At 39.5% G+C, this 27,582-nt stretch overlaps 1 protein-coding gene across 1 annotated transcript in view; it reads left to right on the top strand.

Moving 5' to 3' along the window:
* Positions 1 to 27,582, top strand: part of zswim5 (zinc finger, SWIM-type containing 5) — a 335,357-nt gene that overhangs the window by 285,237 nt on the left and 22,538 nt on the right. Inside the window, exons 6-7 of the mRNA XM_069938867.1 lie at positions 20,219 to 20,395; positions 20,496 to 20,642. Of these exons, the coding sequence (XP_069794968.1) occupies positions 20,219 to 20,395; positions 20,496 to 20,642 (324 nt within the window). The remainder of the gene's footprint in view (positions 1 to 20,218; positions 20,396 to 20,495; positions 20,643 to 27,582) is intronic.

Consider the following 27,582-nt stretch of genomic DNA (forward strand, 5'->3'; position numbering starts at 1 on the left):
CATGATATACACTATTTCTTTTTCACACATATACAGTGACTTTTTCTCCCCCCCACCTTTCCTCCCAAACCACCCCCCCACCCCCCCCTCTCATCCATTTTAGGTATACAATCTAGGTTGCATTAAGCCAGTCAGACAATGTTGTCATTCAACAAAATTACACCAGAAATTCTACTGAGTCCATTCTTTTCTTTCCTTCTCCTTCCATCAACTTAGGTAATGTTTGTCCCCGGTAGGTTTTCGCTATTGTATTTAATGTAAGGCTCCTATACTTGTTCGAATATTTCAATATTATTTCTTAACCAATATGTTATTTTTTCTAATGGAATACATTTATTCATTTAAATTTGGTAGTTTCTTCCTTTTAATTTGGTTATGTATTCCATTAATATTTAAAGACATATAGTTCAGCGTAGCCCTTTTATATTTTGTTTATCTTCTCTTTCCGTTTTTCCATCATTACCTTTCCTCCTTTTCCATTTCTGTTTTCTTATTTTCAACTCTTTATAAGACAACATTCCTACAACATCCAACATTTTCCTTATTCTCCTATTTCTATCTTATTTATCCCCAATCTCCCCTTCACCTCCTGAGTTGTCCTTTATCCCTTGTCGGACAACCACATCTCCCCTCTCCATTTGGATTTGCGAATCCACTCGCAAGCGTCAACTGATTTTGCAGTGACCGCTATTTCCCCCCACCCCGCCTCCCCCATAAAAGATTTCACTTTTCATATGTCACAAAGGTCACTCTTTTAATTCCCTCCTTATTCTCTCTATTCCATTACCTTCCCTTATTAATTCTTGTCTATACTATCTATATTTTCCTCTAAGTACAGATACATTCATGTATGCTCATTGTCTCTATTCACTCTTATACCTCTTTACCCGCATACATATCAATCGTGATCATTTTTACTCTCATTACCCGTCTTCATCCCTCAGTCTATTTTTGTCTTTACCCACATACATATCAATCGTGATCATTTTAACTCTCATTACCCGTCTTCCTCCCTCAGTCTATTTTTGTAATTGTTCTGCAAATTTTCGTGCTTCTTCTGGATCCGAGAATAGTCTGTTTTGTTGTCCTGGAATAAATATTTTCAATACCGCTGGATGCTTTAGTATAAATTTATACCCTTTCTTCCATAAAATCGCCTTTGCTGTATTGAACTCTTTTCTCTTCTTTAGGAGTTCAAAACTTATATCTGGATAAATGAAGATTTTTTGCCCTTTTTCTCCAGTGGTTTGTTGCCCTCTCTTACTTTTTCCATTGTCTTCTCCAGTACCTTTTCTCTTGTAGTATATCTTAGGAATTTTACTACAATAGATCTTGGTTTTTGTTGTGGTTGTGGTTTAGAGGCCAATACACTATGTGCCCTTTCTATTTCCATTTCTTGCTGTAGTTCTGGACATCCTAGGGTCTTAGGGATCCACTCTTTTATAAACTCCCTCATATTCTTGCCTTCTTCATCTTCCTTAAGGCCCACTATCTTTATGTTATTTCTTCTGTTATGGTTTTCCATTGTATCTATTTTTTGAGCTAGTAGTTCTTGTGTCTCTTTAGTTTTTTTATTAGATTTCTCCAATTTCTTTTTTAAGTCTTCTACCTCCATTTCTGCTGCTACTGGTAGTTAGTTCTTGAAGTATTTCCTCCACCGTTGGTATAGGGTGTCGTTCTCTAATTATAGCTTTAGCCCCATTTCAGATCAATTTTTGAAAATACCTTGCTGGTAGTTAGTTCTTGAAGTATTTCCTCCACCGTTGGTATAGGGTGTCGTTCTCTAATTATAGCTTCATTGGCCATTCTTATGTCAACACATAGTCTTATGTCACCCTTTGGTTTGGGCACAATCACTACTGGGCTGACCCATTGTGTCGAATGTTCCACCGGTTCAATAATGTCTTGTTCGATCAATTCTTTAATTTTGGCTTCGACTTTCCCACGAAGTCCAAACGGAGTTCGGCGCATTGGTTGTGCCTTGGGTTTGACCATTTCGTCTACCGCTAGCTTCAATTGTCGACCTTTCAGCTTTCCTACTCCTTGGAAGACTGCGGGGAATTCTTGCTTCATATCCTCATATGATTGAATTGAATTGACACACGCTCCAATATGAAGTATTGCCAGGTCTTGCGCTGTGCTTCTACTCAGTAATGGTTCTCCCCTCTCTTCTATGACCATAAACTTTGCTTCGGTGTACTTATCTCCAGCTTCAACAGTTGCAGTAAAACATCCAATGGTCTGCAATGGCTTTGTTGCTGTGTATGGATACAGTTTCTTGGAACACTTCTTTGAGGTACAGATGATCTTTTTCCTTTTCAACTTCTCCCATAAATGTCGATCAATCACATTACTGTCACTGCCTGAGTCTACAATGACCTGCACTGTCACTCCACCAATGATCACTGGGACCTTCTCATGATGTACATCATTCAACGTAAATTGGTAACACCTCTGTTCCTCCTTGGTATCATCATCGTCACCGTCTATCTGGCGAATGGTATCTTTCTTTCCAGGATACTTTCCTTTCCCCCAGGCTTTGCCTTTGGAAGTTGTACTCTTCCTCTTCTGGTCTGCATTGGACTTGCTTTTGCACTTCTTTGCAAAGTGGTCCTTACCTCCACACTTTCTGCAAACTTTGCCTTTGGCCGGGCAATATGGGTATTTTCCAAAGTGACCTCGGTTTCCACATCGATAACACTCCACGTCATGTGTCGGCGTATATCTTGGCTGATTATGGCGATGTGAGAGCCTCTTAATTTGCTGGCTTGAGTTGTCTTTCAGGGTCATGGTATGAAATTGCCCTTCAACAGTCTCTAATGCAGCAGCAATGGTTAAAGCATCGGTGAGTTCCAACTCACTCCCTCTTTCCAGTAGACGTCTTCTGAGTTTATCTGATCTGCAGTGCTGTACGACTAGATCCAATAATTGGTTGTCCAAATCAGCTGGCATGTAATTGCATCCAACAGCTAGCTGGCGTAGTCTCGTCACATACTGAGCAATTGTCTGGCCATCTTCTTGTCTCGTTCTCCAAAACAAATGGCGTTGAAATGTAGCATTCGGTGTCACTACATAGTGTGCATTTAATGCATCTACCGCTTTCCGGTACTCATCCTTTCTTCCAGTATTCAAAAGTGTCTTAAATGTTTCCCGAACTGCAGGTCCAGCAGTGAAAAGAAGTAACGCCCTTCTCTGCGCTTTTTGTTCAACTGTACCGGTATCTAGAAATAGGCCACGACTGTCGGCATAGGATTCAAATTCTTCCAGCCATGCCTTCCACTTCACACTTACAGTGCTTGCATCACCCGTTGGGTCAAAATGAGCAATTCTACTTTGTGTTAGAAAGTCACCGTCTGCACCAGCCATGAGGAAATATTCCAGCCCCAAAAGTACTGAGTCACAGAGAAAATTCTTATCACCTTGAAGTTGTCTGTAATCCTCTGTAATCTTGTTTAGTCTTTAATTTTCTTCAAGCTTCTTTCATCCTCGTTGCCAATGTCACATTTGTGGCTCGAAATGAGAAGTTAATGAAACATTAAACACAAGTTTTATCAGGTAAACTTCTTAGTGTCTTTATTCTCCCGTTTTCCTTTGTTCTCCTGCTTGTGTTCTTATCTCCCTCTCTCATACCACGTGACTTCTGGTACATCTCATACATATTCATTATCATGACAGGAAGCAGCTTTGAATATGTGATTACAGACACAATGATAATTAAAAGATTTATAACAAACATGTTCATCAAGCTGCAAGAGAAATAAAATGATGAAATAAGCTGTAAACCCAAACAAAAGTGGGAACAAGATCTAAACATAAAGATAAAAAATGAAATATGGGGAAAACTATGCTCCGGAACTACAAGAAATACAATAAACACGAGGTTACGCATGATACAATATAATTGGTTACACAGGCTATACACCACACCCCAAAAGTTAAATAAATGGGACCCAACAGTATCAGATAGATGTTTTCACTGTAAGAAGGAAACGGGAATAACAGTACATGCAATTTGGGCATGTGACAAAGTGGAAAAGTTTTGGGAAGATCTAAATCAGGTATTAAATAACATCACAAAAAGCAACATACCAAAAAATCCAGAGATCTTTCTTCTAAGTAATACAAGAAGTAAAGAACTTGGACTCGATTTGGATGGAGCACAAAAAAGATTTATTATGATAGCCTTAACTGTAGCAAAAAATGTATAATGTCAACCTGGAAATCAGAAGAGAGCCTGAGAGTACAGCAATGGTACATAGAAATGAATAAATGTATTCCATTGGAAAAAATAACATATAATTTAAAAAATAAAGTCACATTATTCGAACAAATTTGGGAACCGTACATGGAACACAACAGAGAGGGCCTACCGCGGACCTCCATCCCCTAAAATGATAGAATGAGAAGACGAAATGAACTGACCCAATGTGTAAAAGTAGATGACACAATTTTCTTGTTTATTTTCATTGTGTGATGACATTGTTTAATGGGTTTATTGTATTGTATATGTTGAACGTTTAATGGGTTTGGAGGGGGTTGGGAAGGAGGGAGGGAATGGAGGGGGAAAAAGGGGAGAAAATGACACTGTGTATATTCAAGAGGGAAATGTTTGTGTGTATTTTGGTCAGTATGGTTCATAGTGTGAAAAATTTTTAAAAAAATTAAAAAATAATAAATGCAAGATACAGATTAGTACTATATGATTTTATACACCAATTATATCTCTCACCACAGAAAATACATAATCAAAATTGGAAATATCAGAGATGTGTTTTAGATGTGGAATAGAAATAGAAATGTTTGTACATGTTACATGGTCGTGCGTGAAGGTGAGACCTTTTTGGAAGGATGTTATTGAAATAATAACAAGAATAACAGGGGTGGTCTTTGTAGACAAGCCGGAGATTTTTTTCTTTTGGGCAATTTTATTGAAATAAGTATCAAACTAACTAAATTCAAAATTTCATTTGTTAAAATAGCTTTAGCTGTGGCTAAGAAATATATTGTGATTACTTGGAAATCCGACTCCCCTCTAAAGATAGTACGATGGAAGACAGGTATAACAGTTGTAAACTTATGGGGGAAAAAAAACCAAATCACATATAATCTAAAGAACAAATATGATGTATTTATAAAAATATAGCAACCATATTTGGATTATATAGGGGCTCAAATATAAATTTTAAAAAAGGTGCTACTTTTATAAATATATGTGACCTCCCCAATAAAGACTTTTTTTTGAACCCAACTGTAATCCCTGATGGTGTACCGATTTATACTGTGAAGGTTGTGGTGGTGGGGTTAAGGGGTTGTTGTTTTGTGTTGTAAGAAAAAGTTTTATGGAAAATTTTGATATGTATAAAATTCTGATTGGAAGAACCACAGTACAACTTAAAAAAGCCTAAAACTCTTCTATGAATTCAAAAAGGCAGTGTTAGTAACCATTCGCTGTTGATAAATAGCTGATAAAATACTGTGCTCAACAAGTCAAAAAAGTGAAAGATCTGATTGAACTGTATTTGACATTCTAGATTCCTTTTATTTCACAATTAATTTGCAGACAATAGGAAAAAATAAAGCCTATTGGGTTGTATTTAAATTTAGATTTGGAGCACAGTAACAAACCCTTCCGGTGCAAAGTCCATACAACATAAATATTCCAATTAACCTTCAACCCTGATACGTTTTTGAAAGGTGGGAGGAAACCCATACAGACACGGGGAGAAGGTACAAACTCCTGACAGACTGCACTAAATTTAAACCCAGATTGTTGGCTCTGCAGTTTTCTCCATTTCAGTCAGTACATTGTTAAATATGGCCTTAGATTAAATGCATAGAGTAAGTCTCTTGGATGTATTGCAACAACAACCATCATTCTGAGAATACATTCTGTATCTTATCCAGTTGGATGAACTGGAGCAGGATGAATTCCGGATCATTCAGGAGGCAGTGATGGAGAGGAGCTTCAGGGAGACAGTCAGCCTATAGGATGACCGTTAGGTGAGGGAAGGGGAATAAGCAAACATTGCAGAGCATCTCTGTGGCTGATCCCCCTCAATAATAAGTATACTGTTTTGGATACTGTTGTGGGGGGCGGGGGGGAGTAGGGGTGGGAACAATCTACCAGGGACAAATTGTGGTGGTCACATCTCTAGCCTAGTCTGGCCCTTTGACTCAGAAGGGAAGAGGCGGGGTGGGGGGGGAGGGTGGGGGAGAGAGAGAAGAGGAGAGCTATCGTGATTGAGGATTTGTTAGTTAGGCAGACCAATGGCATATATAACAGTACGGATGAGGTCCTAAGAAGGAAATATAGGGAGTTAGGAAAGGAGCTGAAAAGCAGGGCTTCAAGTGTGGTAACCTTGGAGTTGCTGCCTGTGCCATGCACCAGCGGTGTCACTAAGGTTGGTATCACCTGGTGAGGTAACTCATGGTGCCACTCACCCCCCACCTCCCCCCCAACCATGGAGTGAGTATACAAGTGTACTGAGTACAGAAGAAACAGGTGTGTATTCTTTGTATGTCCTTGGCGGCGATGGTGCTGAGCTGGGTTGTTATAATTAACTTCAGGGATATTTTTATTTAAAAAAAAATTTCTGCTGAAAAGCTGCACAAAAATTTTATAGAAAGTCATTTTGGTGTCACTCGGTGCTGTCTGCACCCCCCCCCCCCCACCCCCCGCACCCCCCTCAGTGATGCCAGTATCATGCACCATTAAGGGTAGAAATAGGAAGTTGTGGTAGATGAATGCATAGCTGAAGAGCTGGCGCAGGGGTTCAGATTTGTGGATCATTGGAATCTCTTCTGGGGAGGTTCTGACCTGTACAAAAAGAACAGGCTGCACCTGAACTGGAAAGGGACCAATATCCTAATGAGCTGTTGGAAGGGTTTAAAGTAGTTTGGTGGGATGGGGGGATGGGAACCAGAATGTGAGTGCAGAGAATAGCACAGAAGGTCAAAAGCACGAATTCTGAGTGTGTGGGGAAGGACAGGTTGGGGAGGAAATATAAATGTAGTCAGTAAGAGGGTTTGAAACATGTCTATTTTAACACTAGAAATATTTGGAATAAAGGCGATGAACTCAGAGCATGGATCATGACTATAGACAGGGAGAATGCTGCAGAGGGAGTGTCCACTAAGTCAGTGTGGGTGGAAATTAGAAATGGGAAGGAAACAATCACTCTACTGGGAGTTGTCTACAGGTCTAAAAATAGCACTTGGGCCATGAAGGAACAGATAAGCAGGCAGATTTTGGAATGGTGCAGAAATTACAGAGTTGTTATGGGAGACTTCACCTTCCATAATATTGACTGACACTTCCTAATTGAAAGAGGGATAGATGGGGCTGAATTTGTCAGGTGTATTCAAGAAGGATTCCTGACATAGCATGTGGGCCAGCTGATGAGAGGAGAGGCCAAGCTGGATCTAATACTGGGTAATGAACCTGGTCAGGTGGGGGAACATTTCAGTGAGAGTGACCACAACTCTCTAAGCTTTAGCATAGCTATGGACAAGGATAAAAGCAGATAAAATGGTTATGTTTAATTGGGGAAGGGCTAATTACAATGGAATGAAGTAGGAATCAGTGAGAGAAAATTGAAAAAAATTTTCACAGAAGAAAGCATGTGTGTTGGATTCAAGATGGGTTTGTCCTTCTGGGACAGGTAAAAAATTATAGGAAAAGGGAACTGTGGCTGATAAAACAGATGAGGTAGCTTAATTTAAATTAATTTTTTTAATTTAGACATACAGCATGGTAGCAGGCCATTTTGGCCCATGAGTCAGTCCCACCCAATTAACCTCGGTACGTTTCGTAAAGTGAGAGGAAACCTGAGCCCCCAGAGAAGACCCATGCAGATACGGGGAGAATGTACAAACTCATTTCAGCTTGGGATTCAAACCCTTGTCCAGAACATTGCCACTGTGAAGATGTTGCACTAACTGCTATGCCAACCATCAAGAGGAAGAAGGAAGCATACATTAGATATAGGAAACAGGAAACAGAAAGAGCTCATGAGAATTATATGGTAGCCATGAAAGAACTTATGAAAGGACTTAGGAGAGCTCGAAGGGGTATTGAGAAGGCCTTGGTAAATAGGATTAAGGAGCACCCTAAAGCATTCTCTGCTTATGTGAAGAACAGGAGGATGTTGCAGATGAAGGTGAGGCACTAAAGTATAAAGGAGGCAGTGTGTGCCTGGAGGTGGAGGAGTTGGGGGAGGTCCTAAATGAATACTTTGCTTCAGTATTCACAAGGGAAAAGCAACTTGATCAGAGTGAGTTTGGAATAGAACAGGTTTGTGTGCTGGACAATGTTAACATTAAGAAAGAGGATCTTATTTAAATATATTGAGATTGATAGGTTCCCAGGGCTGAGCGCAATATACCCCAGGTTGCTGTGACAAAAGAGGGAAGAGATAACTGGCACATTGGCTATGATTTTTGAGTCCTCCTTGGCCAGAGGAGAGGTGCCAAGGGATTGGAGAATGACAAGTGTGGTACCCCTGTTTAATAAAGGTAATAGGAAGAATCCTGGGAACTCTAGACCAATGACTCTTGCGTTAGGGGTGTGCAAATTATTGGAGAGGGTTCTTAAGAACAGGATCTATGAGCAGTTGGAGAAGTACAGTCTACTCAAGGATAGTTAGCATGGCTTTGTGAAGTTCCCTTCAAGCATCACAAGCCTAATTGATTTTCCTGAGGAGGTAACAAAAGAAATTGATGAAGGTAGAGTGGTAGATGTGGACTATATGTATTTTAGTAAGGCATTTGACAAGGTCCTCCATGAGAGATTCATTCAAAAAGTCATGAGATATGGGATCCAAGGAACCTTGGCTGTGTGGATTAAAAATTGGCTTGCATGTAGAAAGCAGAGAGTAGTAGTGGACGAAAAGTATTCTGCCTGGAGGTCAGGGACTAGTGGAGTTCAACGGGGATCAGTTCTGGGACCTCTGCTCTTTGTAATTTTTTTTAAAATAAATGACCTGGATAAAGAAGCTGAAGAATGAGTCAATAAGTTTGTGAATGATATGAAGATTGAAGGAGTTAAAGATGGTGCTGAAGGTTGTCATAGGTTACAAAAGGGTATGGACAGGTTGTAAAGTTGCACGGGACAGTGGCAGATAGAGTTCAATCTGGATAAGTGTGAGGTGATGCATTTTGGAAGGACAAACCAGAAGTCTGAGTACAGGGTTTCTGGTTGAATACTTAACAGTGTGCAAGAACAGAGGGACGTTGGGGTCCAAATCCATAGATCTGTCAAGATTGCAACACAGGTTGATAGGATAGTTAAGAAGGCCTATTGAATTTTGGGTTCATTAATGGGGGATTGAGTTCAAGAGTTGAGAGGCCATGTTGCAATTCTACAAATCTCTGGTGAGACCACACAAAGTATTGTGTTCAGTTCTGGTCACCTCATTATAGGAAGGATGAGGAAGCTATGCAGTGGGTGCAGAGGAGATTTAACAGGATGCTGCCTGGATTGTAAAATAAGTCTTGTGAGGCAAAGTTAACAGAACTGCGACTTTTTCTCTTTAGATCGAAGAAGGATGAGAGGAGACTTAATAGAAGTGTTCAAGATTCTGATAAGGTGGACAGCCAGCATCTTTCGCCCAGAGCAGGACTAGCAAACACCAGGGGGCATCTCTACAAAGTGAAGGGAGGAAAGTTTAGGGGAGACATCAGGAGTAAGTTTTTTAACGCAGAGAGTTGTGGGTGCCTGGAATGCATGGATGGTGGTGGAGCCTGAAACATTAGAAGCATTTAAGAGATTCTTAGACAGCAACATGGGTGAAACAGAGGATTATGAATTAGGAAGAGGAAGGGTTTAGTGCTTTCTTTGGTAGGAATATATGGGTTGGCACAACATTGAGGGCTGAAGGGCCTATACTGTGCTGCATTGTTCTATGTTAATCTAGTTTACTCCTACCCTTATAAATCTTTTGTTTTGGCCTTGTCTCAGTTTTTGCCACCTTTCTCTAGCTTTCTATATAAATCAAATGTTCTGATGCCACCATTTCCTTCATCCCCAAGTTTCCATTCAAACAGTTATTTTCTATTACCTTGGTTGAACTTTTATCCCTGCTCCCTTAAGGCTTGACAAATAAATATGGCTCCAGCAGTTCTTTTTTTCTTTTAGCTGCAGATTCCAGCATCTGCAGTCTCTCGTCTCTGTGTCTCATTTTTGTCCTTTAAAAATTCTATTTAAAACCTACCTTTTTGACCAAAGTATTTGTTATCTCTCTGGCTGAATGTCCAGCTTTTTTGTTATTGCTCCTGTCGTCCACTGATAGTCGTGATATCAATATATTGTTGTCCTTGTTGGTATTGTTGGCCATGTCTGTAACACTTTCCAAAAAGCTTTAATCTCACCATTCTTAACAACCATCATTACAACAGATGCAGACATTAAAATAATGGCAAAAGTTCTGTGGAAAAATAGTGCAGCGTACTATCTTTAAAGCTACTTTGTTAAATTCCACTGCAAAAGTACTGAAATGACGAAGGCAGTAGAATAAATTAGTTCTCCGTCTGTTTTAGTGATTATTTTGTAATTTGAAAGAGACAGTAACTGTTCAAGTAATATTCCTCAGATAGGGTGTGTATCAGAACCAAATAATTGAAAGTTCTACCCGCTGGCAAGGGCAATCTTTCCCTTGATTGCGAAACCGTCCTTAACAATGGCACAGTTTCACCTACACTCCACTCGGAGTTCAGTCCACCAGCCAGCGCTGGCTGGATACCAAGAGAATCAGCGTTATTTTTAATTCCCTTTTAAAGTCATATTTTCATAATCGCTTATCAGGCTAGAACAGTGGTTCTCGACCTTTTTCTTTCCACTCGCATACCATTCTTAAGTATTCCCCATGCCATAGGTGCTCTGCGATTGCTTAAGGTGGTATGTGGCTGGAAAGAAAAAGGTTGAAGCCCACTGTTTTAATTGAATCTAATTGACTCGTTATGTGCACAGTTTCATGACTCCAAAGGAAATGGGCCAATGACAATTTTTCTCAAGCAAGATATTTCAGTAACAATTGGGTCTAGAGCAGTGATTCTCAACCTTCCCACTCACCTACCACCTTAAGCAATCCCTTACTAATCACAGAGCACCGATGGCATAGGGATTACTTAAAGTGATAGGTGAGTGGAAAGAAAAAGGTTGAGAACTACTGACCTATATGAAGTAAGGATGCACAGAGTTGAGGCCACGTATTAACTTGGATAGAAGATAGATTAACCAATAGAAGGCAGTTAGGATAAATGTGTTTTCCTCTGGTTAGTAAGTGAAGTGCTGCAGAGATTAGTTCTGGGCCTGCAACTGTACATTACACATTCCTAATTTGGAGCAGAGGACCATTTGAAACGTATCTAGGTTTGTTGATCACACTAAATTAAGTGGAAAAGCAAATTCTGTACAGGATGTATGTGGAGAGTCTGCAAAGAGATGGATAGGTTAAGTGAATCAGCAGGGTTTGGTTGATCGAGTACAATGTTGGTAAATGTGAGATTATCCACTTTGGAAGGAAAATAGTAGATCAGGATATAATACAAGTGGTGAAAGATTCCAGCATGCTGTTGTGCAGAGAAACTTGGGTGTATTTGTGCATGAATCACAAAACTTTGGTTTGCAAGGTGAACAGGTTATCAAGAAGGTAAATGGAATTCAAGTACAGCACAAGTAATATTACACAAAATTACCGTCTGTCTGCTATAAGGAAGACATAGTGTAGCCCAGCACCCCTTACAGTCGTAGAAAAAGAAGTCCCTTCAGAGTCGCCGAGTGTCCATGGATTCTCCTCCAGTGTTCCCGCAGCCTCTGCAGCCACACAGACTCCTGTTTTATTCATAGGCAAACCGAGCTCCACGTCCAAATCTCCAACACAATCAGGAAGCCTTCAGATCCCAAGGCCCATCGGGAGCCCTTCTTGCCCTCAGCACCCTCTCAAATGCAGGTTCTAATACCTGGTTTGCATGAGCCAGTCTCCAGGAGCCTGCAGCCTGTGCGGGTCGCCTGACCTCCAGTTGCCCACAGCCTCTGTGGCTTGTACACCAATCACCTTCCTGTAGGGTCATCTCCTCTGCTCTTCCTTATCAATGGGGGGGGGGGGTGTTCTCCCCGTTTTTGCTGCCATGCACTGGCCCACTGCTCCCCCAGTCTGCAATCCCTCATTACTGATGCCAATCAGCATAGGTATCGCCATCTTAGTCAACAGACCCCGCAGTTCCAGAATTTTAAAATAAAATACTGTCAGCTCTTTTAATAGCTCATTGGTATTATAGGGCAGTTGAACCCTTCAAAGCAGTGCTATGTCTCTGCCCTCCTGATCAGTTCATTGTCCTGTAACAGGAATGTTAGCCTTCCTAGTGAAGAAGATTGAATTTAAGAAGAAGGATGCTGCACCTCGAGTACCATGTGCAGTTCTGGTCTCTTTACTTGAGGAGGAATATACTGGCCTTAAAAGTGGTGCAGAGGAGGTTCAACAGGTTGATTCTGGGGATGAGGGGTTAACCTAAGAGGCAAAATTAAGTTGCTTGGGACTGCACTCACCGGAATTTAGAAAACTAAAATTATGAAAGGAATAGATAAGATGAGATAGAATCAAGAAAGTCGTGGGTGAGACTAGAACTGGGGGACATAGGCTCAAGATTTGGGAGGGAACTGTTTCTCCCAGAGAGTAGTGAATCTGTGGAATTCTCTACTCAAGGAAGTAGTGAAGGCTTCCTCATTGAATGTATTTAAGACACAGATTGCTTTTTGGAGGAAAAAGCATGAAGATCAGTCATGTTCTTGTTGAATGGTGGAGCAGGCTTGATAGGCCAGATAACCTCCTAGTATTCCTGTTTCTCATGCTCACGAGCAAAATTTTCTGTGCTAACCTACCGTATATTTTGGCATATAAGTCGAGTCATAAAACCCTCAAAAATCACTCCAAAAAATGGGGGTCGGCATATACCCCAGATACACTTTTGAGACCTTAAATTCACTGAAAAATCCGGATTGACGTCAATTCGACATATAAGTCGACGTTGGAAGCACCTCCCCACCGCTGGGCACCGCCATAACCACTCCTACCTGGGACCCTGAGGTCGCCGTCGTCGCTCCTGCTGGTCGGCCAAGGTCCCTGCTCCCACCAGGAGCATGACGTTGCCACGCCAGCTCCCTAGGCCATCGCTGCTCTTGCCCAGTAGGCCGAGGTTATTTTTTACTTACTTAATTTACAGCTTTGTTACTTGCGATTGGGGTGTTTTTTAAAAAAAAAAGATATTTGGGTTGTTCCTGGGAGACCTGAACAGCCTGAAAAATGGGGGTTGACTTATACGCCAGATATACCATAAAACCATTAAAATGAGCCTCAAAAAAAGAGGGGTTGACCTATCTGCTGGTTGACTTGTATGGCAAAATATAATTTTACATGGACAAAGGATGGGATTCATTCAGACAGGAGTCCTAATTCCAACAGATAATTTTTATATGGAAAAAATCATTATTGCTGGCTATGGAGTGAGCAGTTAAAATATCCCACAGAGTTAACTTGATAATCCGTCTCCTTGAACATCGCCATCATATTGCCTGCACAGATCAAATTTGTGTTATATGCATCTAACCCCACAGTATTGGCGTTGTTTTCATTTTGTAATGCATATTACTTAATAGCATTGATCTGTGGACTCACTTAGCTCACAAGTTAATGTGCACATGTTAGTGTAATTGATACTTGTATTTCAATATGCATTTCTATCTTTAATTACCTTGAAGAATAGCTGTTTTCTAAATAAGGTATATATTTTTCCTGCTGTTCCAAACTTGCCTCGTGCATAACTTTAACATGTGAAGTAAGTTGCTATTGGTGAAATATTTCAGCTTGCCCATCCAAATGTTAAACCGAGAGATGCTCTATTGAAATAAGCAGAAGCATTTTTCTCCATTTACTTTGAGGTGGAAAATAAAAATTATAAATAACCACGTGAAATTATTTGGTATAACAAAGTTTGGCAGAACAAAGTTTGTTATGGTTTGTGATAAATAGCCTTCCTGTCTATTTAACTAGATAATTTGGAAGAGATTAAATAAAATACATTTGCTCAGAATTTTTAGTTCAAGATATCATTAATTTGTTCTTTATGTATTTTTAAAATGACTGTAATAATTCACGATATCCAAAAAAAATCTGAATAAATTCAGTTCTTTTGAGTGCAGTTGTTATTGTCACAAATTTAATATCTTGCCAGAGCTCTTCCAATTTTGTGGGGCAACTGTGGGGATACCTTTGGAAACTTTGACCATTGAAGGTGGGGGTAGACAGATGGGTTACAATGGAAATATTGCTCTTTTTCCATTGAAAATTTGCCTGCTTTGTATTGGTGCCTTTACATTTTGTCACCAGTTGATTAATGCAGAATTAAGAAAATATTGCATAATTGAGTGCTAAATAAATGTATGATGCTTTAGGAATCTGCATTCTTTGACTGTGTGTCTGATTTTAAAAATATGTCAATATGAAAAAAGCCTTTGGAAAAATTGTATCTCCTACATGTGGATTCCAAAATAATGCTCAGAAATTAGTAGTGGAACCACCGCTGTTCCCTTTCCCCCCTTTATCTTGCTATTGCTGGCTATCTAATTATTGTAAGGTAAAACATCATGAGATGGGAATGTGTAAGGAGTTACCCTGTGCAGGGCTGTAACAAGAAGGGGAGGTGTCCTTGTACTCCTGTTAGGTAAAACATCATGAGATGGGAATGTGTAAGGAGTTACCCTGTGCAGGGCTGTAACAAGATGTGAATGCATCCTTGTACTTACAAGATAAGAGAGACATTGATGGATTGAGAGGCAGGAAGCTAGCAGGGAAAGGATAGCAACAGTTTTAGTCATTGGACAAGTAATGATATGATGATGTTCTAAGCACGTATCCAAGGGTATAAAAAATCATCATTTTGCTGATAACGGCAGAATGCATTCTCCGACTAACATTGTTAGTTGCAAGTGTTACAATCCGGTAATAAAGAACAAAGAACCCTGATTTCGACTCAGTCTGGTGTTTGTCTCACTCATTCATGAACAAAGCAGACCTAACACTAGGAAACAGTTCTTTTGTAAAGTGGAATGAAGTAAATAACTGAAGTGGAATCTCTGCAGGAAGAAACCATTAAGTGTTTGAGACTGCACAGCTTTAATATGGTCCTCTATAACTAAACGACAATTTATTTGAGGCCGCCAGAAACAATCGTTGGGAAAATGAAGGTGATGTGTGTTTTAATTAACCCCTGACACATCTTTCCATGTAGTTAACTGTTTGGATTGCACTTCAGTTGCTCCAGATGCTGAATCCTTGAAGGTTTTCATTCCATGGTCCCCTCGAGCGTCAGTTCCAGCTTTTTCAAATGTACATGGAAACGTTTTATTCCAATGAACCCTTTTTTATGCTGTTTGGCTCTCTCTGCTCCCCTCACCCCCCCCCCCACCATCCCTTTCCCTTTTGTTTCATTGACAAGAGGTGTCCTTGCCCCCAGCATAATGTGTCTGACGCTGATTATAACTTATCTGCTAAGATCTGTGATATAAGAGCATTTATTTATTTATTTCCAGCACCAATATTTGGCTTCATTGCCAATTGTATAAATTTTCTGTTAAATTGATCAAATAACAGCAACTATTTCAGCGTGAATGATTATCATAAATACAATCCATTTTCCAATCCTACTCTGGTACCATTTCCCAGTTCTTTCTCTGCTATATCGATGACTATACTGTCGTTGTCTCTTAAACCCATGAGCAATTCAACAATTAACTTTACTGCCAATTTCCACCCACCCTTAAACTTGTGTAGACTGTCCCTGATGCATCTCTCCCCTTCTGGACCTTTCTGTCTCCATCACAAGAGACCAATTATCCCTGGGCATTCATTACAAATCCATTGACTCTCCCAGCTACCTGAATTACACATTTTCCCACCCTGTTTCTTGTAAGGATGCTACCTTTTTACCTAATTCCTCCACCACATTTGTTCCCAGGGTGAGGCCTTCCATTTCCAGAACATTCAAAATGACCTCTTTTAAAAAAAAATGGCTTTTCCCCCGACTGTCACTGATAAAGTTGTTAACTGAATCTCCACTTGGGACACTTCTCTCATCCTGCCTCCTCTTGGATAGGACAAGGATAGAGTTCCCTGGGTTCTTAATTTCTTCCCCCCCCCACCCCGCCTCTGCATCCTGAACATGATTCTTCGATGCTTCTTCCAACTTCAATGCCATCAGCCACATCTTCCCCTCCCCACCACTTTTCTCTCTTCACAGGGATCATTTATTACTCTATGGTCTTCACTTTCCACTGCAATTATATGGGATGCACCACTTGTCCCTACATCTCTCCCTCTCCTCTATCCAAGTCCACAAGCAGATTTTCTAGTTGAGACAGAGTTTCATGTGCATCTTATCTCACCGGATCTACTGTATTCTGTGTACTGTGTGGGTGATACCAAAAATAGATTGGGTGACTGCTTCATCGAGTGCAGGCTTTCTGTTGTTGGCCATTTTCCAGCTACGTCACCATACCCACAAAGACCTGTCTGTCATTGGTCTCATCCATTGCCAAGATGAGGCTAAACGTAAACTGAAAGAACAACACATGATATTCCTCCTGGGTAGCCTAGAACTCAATGGTTTAAGTGTAGGTACCCCCTTCACGCCAGTCCAGTTTTACCATTTTCATCTTGCTTCCATTCTACTTTTTTTTAAATTTAGACACAAGTACGGTAACAGCCCCTCTGGCCCATGAGCCTATACCACCTAATTAAACAACAACCACCATACATTTTTGAACCCAGAGGAAACCCATGCAGACACGGAGAGAACGCACAAACTCTTTACAGACAGCACTGAGTTCCAACCCAGCTCACTGGCGCTGTAACAGCTTTGCGCTAAATGCTACACTAACCCTGGTGCCTCTTTTTATCTCATTCCCCCAGAGGTTTCTTTCTGTCAGTCTCTCCACCTTACTCACCACCATTTATCCAGTGTCCTATCAACTCTTGGCCACTCCTCAATTCCACCTCTTTTTAAACTTGCGCACGCTCCTTCCCACTTGGGTTCCCTGACTGTAAACATTGGCTGACTATTTCTGTCCATAGATGTGCTGCCTGACTCGTTAACCCTCTCCAGCTTCTCTCTGTTCACTGTGGAAGCATAATCCTCAGCTCAGCTGTTCCTCACTCCGTGCAGTCACTTTCCCAAGGCAGCTTTTATGCAATCATTACTTACAATTTAAACAATCGATCAAGACAAATAGATTTACATAGCAGAATAAAGTAGTACTGATGAACTTGTGTGTTTTTTTTTCCCTCCATTCAGAACTAGTTCTTAGGAATATGGTGAATTATACATATGAGAGTTTGTTGTGAGTTTTTAAAAAAATCTCCTGTATCCTATCTGAATAAAATGTCCAAATCAAGATGTCATTGACGTGTTTGCCAGAAACACAGAGAATAGCTAATCTTATTTCATATTAGACCCTACAGCCAGGGAGGAAAAATGGACTTGCAGACTATGAATTGAGCAGAGATTGGAATCAGGTCACAGTGATGAAAGAACACAGGGCTAATCAGGAATGACATCCAGTCCCCTTGGCTCTACAACTATTTTGGTTCCATTCTTTTCCGAAAGCCATTAAACCATGCATGGGATCTGTTGATCAGGTGGCCAGTCTCTATATGTGAGTTTAAATAGTGAGTGCTGGCAGATTGCAAAACATGAAAGAATACATGATGAACCAATCCTCTATTTGCCAAACATAACATTTTCACTGGGTCGGGAGGAATCAGGAGAATCAACGATTACTGTTTATCCTTGGCTACCATACCCACCTTCTAACCCAGAATTAGCAGTTCACATTGGCTTTCACAATTTCAGACCATTGACCTGAACATTAACTTAGGTTCTCCTTTCACAGTTTTTTTTTCATTTAACTTGGCTGAGACTGGGAGAAATTTAAATTTAGACCTAGATACAGCACAGTAACAGGCCATTTCAGCCCATGAATCCATGCTGCCCAATTTACCACACATTAACCTACACCCCCAGTACATTTTGAACGGTGGGAGGAAACGTGAGTCTCTGGAGAAAACCCATGCAGACACAGGGAGAGTGTACAAACTCCTTATGGACAGCGCGGGATTCGAACCCCAGTCCCGATCGCTGGCACTAACCGCTACGCCAACTGCGCTGCGTTTCAATGACGTCCTCAGAGAGAAGCAATAAACTCAAAATTGATGGCAGGACATTTTTGTCTTCACTGCGTCAGACAGTGAAACCATTACTGGAAGAATGTGGATACTTTGGAAAGGATACAAAAGAGGTTGACCAGGATCCTGACTAAAGAAATGTTGGACAAATTTGAGTTGTTTTCTATGTCGCCTCAGAGATTGAGGGGAGATTCAACAGAAGTTTATACAATTAAGAGAGGTGCAGATAGGGTAGGCAGTCAGAATCTTTTTTCCCAGGGTGCTAATGTCAAATATTAGTAAGAATGCTTTAAAGGTGAGAGGAGGAAGTTGAAAGGAAATGTGCAAGGGATATTTTTTTTTTGACGGAGAGTGAGAGGTGTTAGGAACAAGTTGGCAGATTACGATGATAGATTTTAAGACACTTAAGTAGACATGAATTTGCAGGGAGTGGAGGCGTAGTTTAATTTGGCATTGTATTTAGTGAGGCCATTGTGGACCAAAGGACTTGCTCCTGTTCTGGACTGTTTGAAGTTCTGTCAACAGATCAGTCAGCTGGTGACCTAGGATACCATGGCACAGCTCAAAGCCATGGAAGAGAGAAGGAAAGCTTGAAATGGAAAGCTTGAAATGGAAAGCAGAATTGGAGCATTTATAGACATCTACGTGGAGGCAAACACATGGTGGGAAGACAGACCAAGGAAAGTGGGTTTTGGAAAGATTTGGACTGTATAGAGATTGTGGGTTTCCAATTGCCAAGATGTTTGATCAAGTTTTTAATTTGTGCATCATGTTCAGCACAGAGACACGGGCTGCCAGGCCTATTCCTGTGTTGTACTGTTCCATGTCTTTAGCTGCTGGCTTTTCTAAGTTCAAAAACCTGTCCACAGCACTTCATTGTAAAAAAAGGATGCCTGTCAATTAATACAAGTGGAATGTCGGGGTAAGATTTGAAATTTTTGAATCTTGTCAGAGTTTATCTCTCCCCCAGAACTTCAGAAACTAATCGTTTCAGTAGGACACTTTTTTTTTAAATAATGTAGCTTGTATCTGGAAGTTCCTGGACTAAAATGATCTTAATTCAAGATCGAGATTTAAGATATTATCCTAGTAATAAAACTGTGTCATATTACATGAAATTTCTTCTTGCCTTCTGCAAGGCAGGCAGATTCGCCACCGGCAGGAGTTGCCTAAGTGCCTCTTACAGTCAGAGAGAAGAAAAACAGAGCGTTCCCCCCCCCCCCCCTTCAGAGTCACTGAGTGTCTGTAGATTTGCTCCCCCCACCTGAGTCACCGATTGTCCGTAGATTTACTTCCAGCGCTTTTGCAGCCACACAGAGTCCAGTCCAAATCATTGTCGACCTGATTTCCAGATCTGAACCTCCAACATGGTCAGGGACCCTCCAGTGCATTCGGCACCTCCTCGCATCCTGGTTCTGATACCTGGTACCTCTCCAGTCAGTTCGTGCTGGTCTTCAGCAGCCCACAGCTTCTGCAGTTTCCTTGCCTCGAGACGCCAACGTTTTGATTAACATTTTGAGAGGATTGCTTGTACATCAGATTCTGTCTTCAGCTGAATTTGCTCTACAATGCATGAAATCTTCTGGTTCTGTGAAATTGAGAAAGCTAGGAACAATTGGTTTGCCATTTCTGTCATGGTGGGTAAACAAATTAATCTTTTTGCATATCCTTGTAGAAGATACGTGAATGTGAAGTAAGGGGCCTGGAATAAATTTTGACAAGAGTTGTGCAGTTTTGCTGACCAGCAATGAACAAGTTGGAGAAACTCAGCAGGTCCTTTATAAAGAGACATAACCAACTCAAGCCCAAAACATCAGTTATGTCTTTTTATCTTTGCCACATTGTGTTTTTTACTTCAACCACGGGGTCTGTAGATTTTCGTGTTTTACTTAATACACAAGTAAATCCCCAGGCCTTTCTGTTGTTTTTGATTGTTCTTCTCATAAATTGATCCTGACAACATTTTTCCATGCATCTTTTAATAGAGTCTTTAACCAGACCGAGACGGACTGTTTTCACACGTGCAATGGAGGCTTGTGATCTCCACTGGCAGGATAGTCACCTTCAGCGTATTATTAGCAGTGATTTTTATGCATCGCCATCTTACCAGAGAGAGGGTGAAAGCCTCCTTTTCAACACTCACGGACAGCCTCTGTGGTTAGGTAAAACTTTATTTTTAAAATAATCACTCCCGCCCCCTAATAACAAACTGGCTTAATTCTAATCCCTCAGTTACTTCCTGTATTATTTTACTACTTGTAGAACATGTTCCTACTGCCTGTGCCAGGGTGGATGCCCTACGTTCACATGGTTATCCCAAAGAAGCTCTACGATTAGCTGTTGCAATCATCAACACACTCCGTCTACAGCAGCATCGTCAGCTGGAAATCTACAAACATCAGAAAAAAGGTGAGTCCTGTAAAGGATATAATCAAGAAGTCATTTAGTGAGCAGGTTTTGAGTGTAAGTCATTTAGAGATGGGGCATAATGCAAATGAAACAAGAATACTGGAAATAAATTCAAGCAGCACGATGCGATGCACTGAGCAGCGAACCAGATTCCATGTAGAAAATAGGAAGCAGGCGAGCGACTGCGGGCACTGAATCTGGAGCAAAAACAGAACCCAGTGGAGGAGCTCAGCAGGTCAAGCCACATCAGTGGTAGAAAAGAAATGGTCAACTTTTCCTGTTGGGAGTCCTTCCTCATGACACAGTCTCTCTCAGTCTTGATGGAAGTGTTCCAACCTGAAACACCAAGCGTTCTTTTTCTTCTATGAAATTGCTTGTCCTCCTGAGTTCCTCCAGAAATTTTTTTTTTGTTCTATGAAGAGAACAGGTGGGTTTTAAAATTTGGGATGCTGAGATGTTTTAATGAAGTGTTGCTTTCACATTTTTATCTCCTTTGTTTTCTTGAGAAATGAGGGTTTGCAGGATTTTCAGTTTGTCTGACTTCATTATGTTGGTACTCAAGATTGAAGGAGATAAAGTCCATCACTAAAAGCCACTAACATGGAAAATAGTTTTATAGGAATGCCATTGAAATTTTCTAGTATAGATACCTCACTTTTCTTCGGTGGGGGGAAGGATAGTTGAGAACTTTTTTTAAATGATCACACAATAAAGAGGCTCTGTAATATTTGAGTCCTCACAAATATATCTGAATATTCATTACAATTTTAATATGTCCTTAATCTTCGTCCGCGAAGCCAAGCCAAAGAAAGAAAGATATAGACGGAAGCCATTCAGCCCATCAAACCTGTGGCTGGCACTGGCATAATGGGCCAAAGAGGCTATTTTTGTGTGTCAGATTCATTAGCTATCAAAGAATTCCATTTCCCCTCCTATTACCTTGTCATCTATTCTCATTCTCATGGCCATCAGCTATGATTCTCTTGTCAAGAAAGGCAATTTACAGTATTCCTCTAACTTACCAACCAACATGTCTTTGCGATGTGGGAGGTAATTGAAGGATCCAAGGATAACCCTTGCATGAACGAATGGAACAGATAAACTCCACACGGAGGTCAGGATTGAACCAGGCTTGCTGGAGCAGCCAACCCTCTTCAATTAACTTATAATTGTCACATGCACAGAGATACAGCGAAAAGCTTAATTTAGCAGATACAGACAGCTCTTAAAAAGTCACCAGGCTCCAACCCTATTTTGGATCTGCAAAACTAGTTCACTGAAGAAAGAAACAAGATTAATCATGTCAATAAGATTGTAAGATACAGAAGGAGAAATTGGCCAATTTGGCCCATTGAGTACCATTTTATCATGAGCTGATCCATTCTCCCACTCAGCCCCACTGCTTTGTCTTCTCCCCATAATCCTGTACAATGGGGGTGCAGCTCTCTGCAAGTACTGATCTTTGCAGTACTATGGCTCAGCTTCAGTGTAGTGTACACCTAACCCTCAACACTTCCAGTGATGTCCACAGTAGTGACCTGCCATGGAGCGATGTCTAGGCCTTGGACCACGAGGCAGATAGAGAAATGTGCCATACATTGATGTTTTTTTTTGAAGACGTTATTTAAAATTTTATAACATGAATACAATAGAGAATTACATTTAAAGAAAAATTTTTAAAAATTAAAATGGTATGATTACAATATTACATCAGAAAACTACACAAAATAACCCCACCCCCGTTAATTGTAACACAATATTAGTAATCTAACTTAAAATTAGTCCAACCCTCCCCCCCAAAAATAAAGAGTGAAGAGTTAATAAAATTAACCATATTATATATGGATAAAAAAAATACCCACTTACATAAAAAGAGATAAAACTTAATCTAAAAAAATTCTAACAACAAAAAAAATTTTTTATCAATACTAAAATATCACGCTTAAACAAATATTTAAATCAAACTTAAATGCATATAATTAACAAACAGAGTCCACTTTAACTTATAAAAAGACACCTTATCCTGAATTGAAAAAGATATCCTTTCCATAGTCAAACAAAATTTCATCTTCAAATACCACTTACCTAAAGTTAGTATATTTTTATCTTTCCAAGTAAGTGCTATACATTTCTTAGCCACAACTAAAGCTAAATAGATAAAGGAAATCTGATAATCCTCTAAACCTAAATCAATTAATGATTGCATGTTCCCTAATAAAAATATATCGGGATCTAATACAAGATGGATATTATATAAACTGTTAAAAATAGATTGAATACCTTTCCAAAACTGTTGCAATCGATCACAAAGCCAAACAGTATGCAAAAAAGTATTGGCCGTCTGATCACATCGAAAACAAGAATCCAACTTACTAAGACCAAATTTTTTTAATTTCTCCGGCGTTAAATATAGCTGATGAATAAAATTATAATTAATCATCGCTAGTCTAGCGTTAATTAATTTCCGAATACTATTCTGACAAATTTCCATCCAAGCTTCTTCAGCTGTTTTATGTCCTAAATCTTTTTCCCATTTCAACTTATCTTTATCCCAGTCTTTTTTACTATCAATTTCTTGTAAAATACAATACAAATCAGATATATATCCCTTTTTTGGTATTGAAAGTACATATTCTTCAAAACTAGATTCAGGTAATAAAATCATATGTCGACCACATAACTGTTTTACAAAAGATCTTAATTGATAATATACAAATATAGAATTTCCACTAATACCATATTTCCTTTGTAATTCGTCAAAGGAACAAAAACAACCCTCAGAAAAACAATCAGATAAATTTTTTATTCCCTTCTTTTCCCATTGTTTCAAAGTGGCATTGGAGACCGTAAAAGGAACAAGTTGATTATTATATAATGGCAATCTTCCAGAATATATATTTTTAAGTCCCAATTTTTTAAGTTTACTTGTCCATAAATTCAATAAATCTTTCAATATTGGCACATCATAAGTTTGTAGTAAATTTTTATTCCATCGAAACAAAAACTCATGAGGAAATTTTTCTAAAATAACCGCCATTTCTATCTTTACCCAACTAGGTGGGTCGTCCATATTCATTAATGCACTAAGAAATTTAAATTGAGCTGCTTCGTAATAATGCTGAAAATTCGGTAATCTTAAACCTCCAAATTGAAAATCCCACATCAATTTTCTCATTGCTACTCTCGGAAATTTTCCCTTCCATAAGAATTCTCTAATCGCTTTATACAAGTCCTTAAAGAATTTTTTTTTTAAATAAGGAATTGATTGAAACAGATATTGTATTCTAGGAAAAATATTCATTTTTATGGTATTAATCCTCCGTAGTAAATCCAAAGGTAGATCCCTCCACCTAATCAAATCTAATTTAATCCTTTTTATTAAAGGAAGATAATTAATTGAGTATAACTCTTGAAATTTTGTATTAACATTAATTCCTAAATATTTAATTTGTGTAGTCCACTTCAAATTTGTAATATTTTTATACACTGAATAATCATCTTTACAAATTGGCAAAATTTCACTTTTAGGCCAATTTACTTTTTAACCAGATAATTGGCCATAAATTTCTAAACATTCTTGAATTTCAGATAAAGAAGTATCCGGATCCACCAAATATAATAAAACATCATCAGCAAATAAATTAATCTTGTATTCCTCATTCAAAATTCTCATGCCTTTCACATTTTCATTTTGACGTATTAATTGTGCTAAAGGTTCAATAACTATAGCAAATAAAGCAGGTGACAACAGACATCCTTGTCTAGTAGATCTTGTCAAACTAAAAGATTCTGAAATTTGGCCATTAACAGTAATTCTAGCCTTCGGGCTATTATATAAAGCCTTTATCAATCCAATAAATGAAGAACCAAAACTAAATTTCTCAAGTACTTTGAACAGAAACTTCCATTCCACTCTATCAAAAGCCTTTTCTGCATCCAATGAAACCACTATTGGATAATTCACCTGAAATTTAGATTTATTTATCAAGGTTATTAACTGTAAAATATTATCTGACGCATACCTATTTTTTATAAATCCTGTTTGATCACCATGTATAATTTTAGGCAGATATTGAGCTAATCTATTAGCCATAATTTTAGCTACAGTTTTATAATCTACATTTAACAATGATATTGGTCTATAAGAAGAAACCTGTAAAGGGTCTTTATCTTTTTTTGGTATAACCGTAATTATTGCATTAGAACAAGACTCGGGTAATTGAAAAGTATTATGTTTGTTGTAATACATCCTTATAAATAGAAGATATATCAGCATAAAAATCTTTATAAAACTCTATAGAAAACCCATCTTCACCAGGTGCCTTTCCATTCGGCATATCTCTTATTGCCATTTCTATTTCATCGTCTGTAAAAGGTTTATCTAACCCTTGTCTATCTTCTTGATTCAATTGTGGCAAGTTAATATTTTTCAAGAAAGAATCTATTGCGTCTCCAGTTACATCTTTACATTCTGAAGTATACAATTGTTTATAGAAATTACAAAATTCCTCATTAATCTCCTTTTGATTAAAAGTAATACCTGATTTCTTTCTAATCGCTGGTACAATCCTAGATAATTGTTTTTTTTTTAATTGCCATGACAAAACTTTATGAGCTTTCTCACCCCATTCATAAAACTTATGCTTAGTTCGATTCATTAAACATTCAAACCGATATGTTTGTAATTCATTATATTTAAATTTTAAATTAGTTAACTGATTCTTTTGCGTTTCGGTAGCATGTTTTTGAAATTCTTTTTCAGTAGCAGTTATCTTTTTCTCTAAGTCTTCAATCTCTTTAATTCTCTCCTTCTTTACTTTAGGAGCATAACTGATAATTTGGCCTCACAAAAAAGCTTTCATTGCATCCCATAAAACAAAATGACTAGAAACAGAATTACAGTTAATACCAATAAAAATTTCAATTTGCTGTTTTAAAAAACTAATAAATTCTGGTTTTTGCAAATACATTGATGTTTTATATAGTTCTGATCTTGGCGCCTAGCTGATAATGACCCTGAGTAATTTGTTTTAGCGAATGGCAAAGTGTGCACTAATGGGTGGCCGGAGTCCAACCTTGATTGATAGATGATGTGACTTCTGAATAAGTTTCAGATAGTATGTATTCCAGACATACAGGGAGGCCACGTGTTTCTCCACAATCTACATATAACACACACCTTTCAGCATTCTAAATTCTTCTGAGGTCCCTCCTCATCTGAACTCCTAGGATTACAGTCCAAGAGCCATCGAACATGTAACTTTAACATTACCATAATGGGGAAATTAAGCTTAAAATTTAAATAAAAAAGAATAGCGTTTCTATTCAGACTAAGACCAAGTTGGTAAAACACATTTTTTAAAACAGTAGCTTGTCACTGCTGTGGACCACTTTAGATGTTCGTTGCTCATAAAGATGTAGTAGCAGTGAACACCATTCCTCTTCATCCAAATAGATGCTGATCAAACTTCTCACTGATTGTCTTGAACTACTTCTTTAGTGTTATTTATCATGGTGTTATCCTTTGAAAACAAGCTCTTGTCACATTATGCTTATGCTTTCAGAGACTAGACAAGAACTTCTTATTTTGAGTGCAGTAGAGTAATCCCTCCGCATGATATTACAACATGGCTAAGAATGCAGGAGGGATCAGACAACTTCCCAGTTGTAATTTTAGAACGCTGTTCTCCAGAACTTGCAGTGCTTCTAATATATTGCTTACAACTGTGTGGGGAAAAAGCTGAGGTGTGTTCTACTCGCAGGATGATGCATTCTGGCCAATGACTGCCCCCTCCATCTATCCTCAATAATTACCAAAGTGAGGCAAGGAGTCACTGATAATACTGTTAAGTAGAACTTTCCAGTAACCAACTCAATGATGCTCAGTTGGAGTATTACCAGTACACCTTGGCTCCAGACCTGATCACAACATGGAGCAAAGATCTGAACCCCAGAGGTGCAGTGAGACATGGCTGACAGCATTTGACATCCAGATGCTCATAGAAAATTAGTCAATGATATCAAAGGGAATTGTCATGAAACTGTTAGGGTTGTTGATAATCAATCAATCTCTCCCCAAGCCATCTCTGCACGCGTTCTTTGGGTTTCACACAGAAGTGCTGGAGAAACTCAGCAAATCACGCTGCGTTCTTTATGCAGCAAAGATAAAAGGTACATGACCAATGTTTGGGGCCTGAGCCCTTCATCGAGGTATTAGCAAAAAGCAGGCAGGCGCTTGAATTGGTGGGAGTGGAGGTTAAAATACAGAAATGCTGGAAGAACTCAGCAGGCCTCACTGCATCCATGGGAGGTAAAGATATATAACCAATATTTCAGGCCTGAGCCCCAGGGGGAGGAGCCAAGGCTCACAGGTCATAGGTTGGAGGGCACAAGAGAATAGATGGGAAGTGATAGGGGGAGGGGATAGCTAAACAGAATGGAGATGGAAGAGGGTGGAGAGTTGGAGGAAAGGAGACAAGAGGGATGGGAAAGATAGAGCCACAGTGGGTGGTCTAACAGAAACTGGTTGGAGAGTGCCCATGTGGAATATTAGCTGTTGCTCCTCCAATTTACAGAGGGCCTCAGTTTGGCAATGCATGAGGTCATGGACAGATATGTTGACATGGGAAGTGGGTGCAGAATTGAAATGGTTGGCCATTGAGTCACTGCAGCCATTGCAGGGAACAGAGAGCAGGTGCTCGGCAAAGCAAAGTCCCATTTGCGTCCAAGCTCTCCAACGTATAGAAGGCCACATGCTGTAGATGACCCCCCCGCAGATTTGCAAGTGGCGTTGTTTCCTTTGGAAAGACTGTTTGTGGCCCCAAATGGTGGTGAGGGGGGAGGTGTGGGTGCAAGTGTAGCAATTCCTGCTGTCACGGGTAGGTACCAAGGGGGAAATTAGTGGAAAGAGAGGAATGGACAAGGGAGTCATGGAGGGAGT

This window comes from Narcine bancroftii, chromosome 5 (genome assembly GCF_036971445.1).
Source record: "Narcine bancroftii isolate sNarBan1 chromosome 5, sNarBan1.hap1, whole genome shotgun sequence".
In the NCBI taxonomy this organism is placed as follows: Eukaryota; Metazoa; Chordata; class Chondrichthyes; order Torpediniformes; family Narcinidae; genus Narcine; species Narcine bancroftii.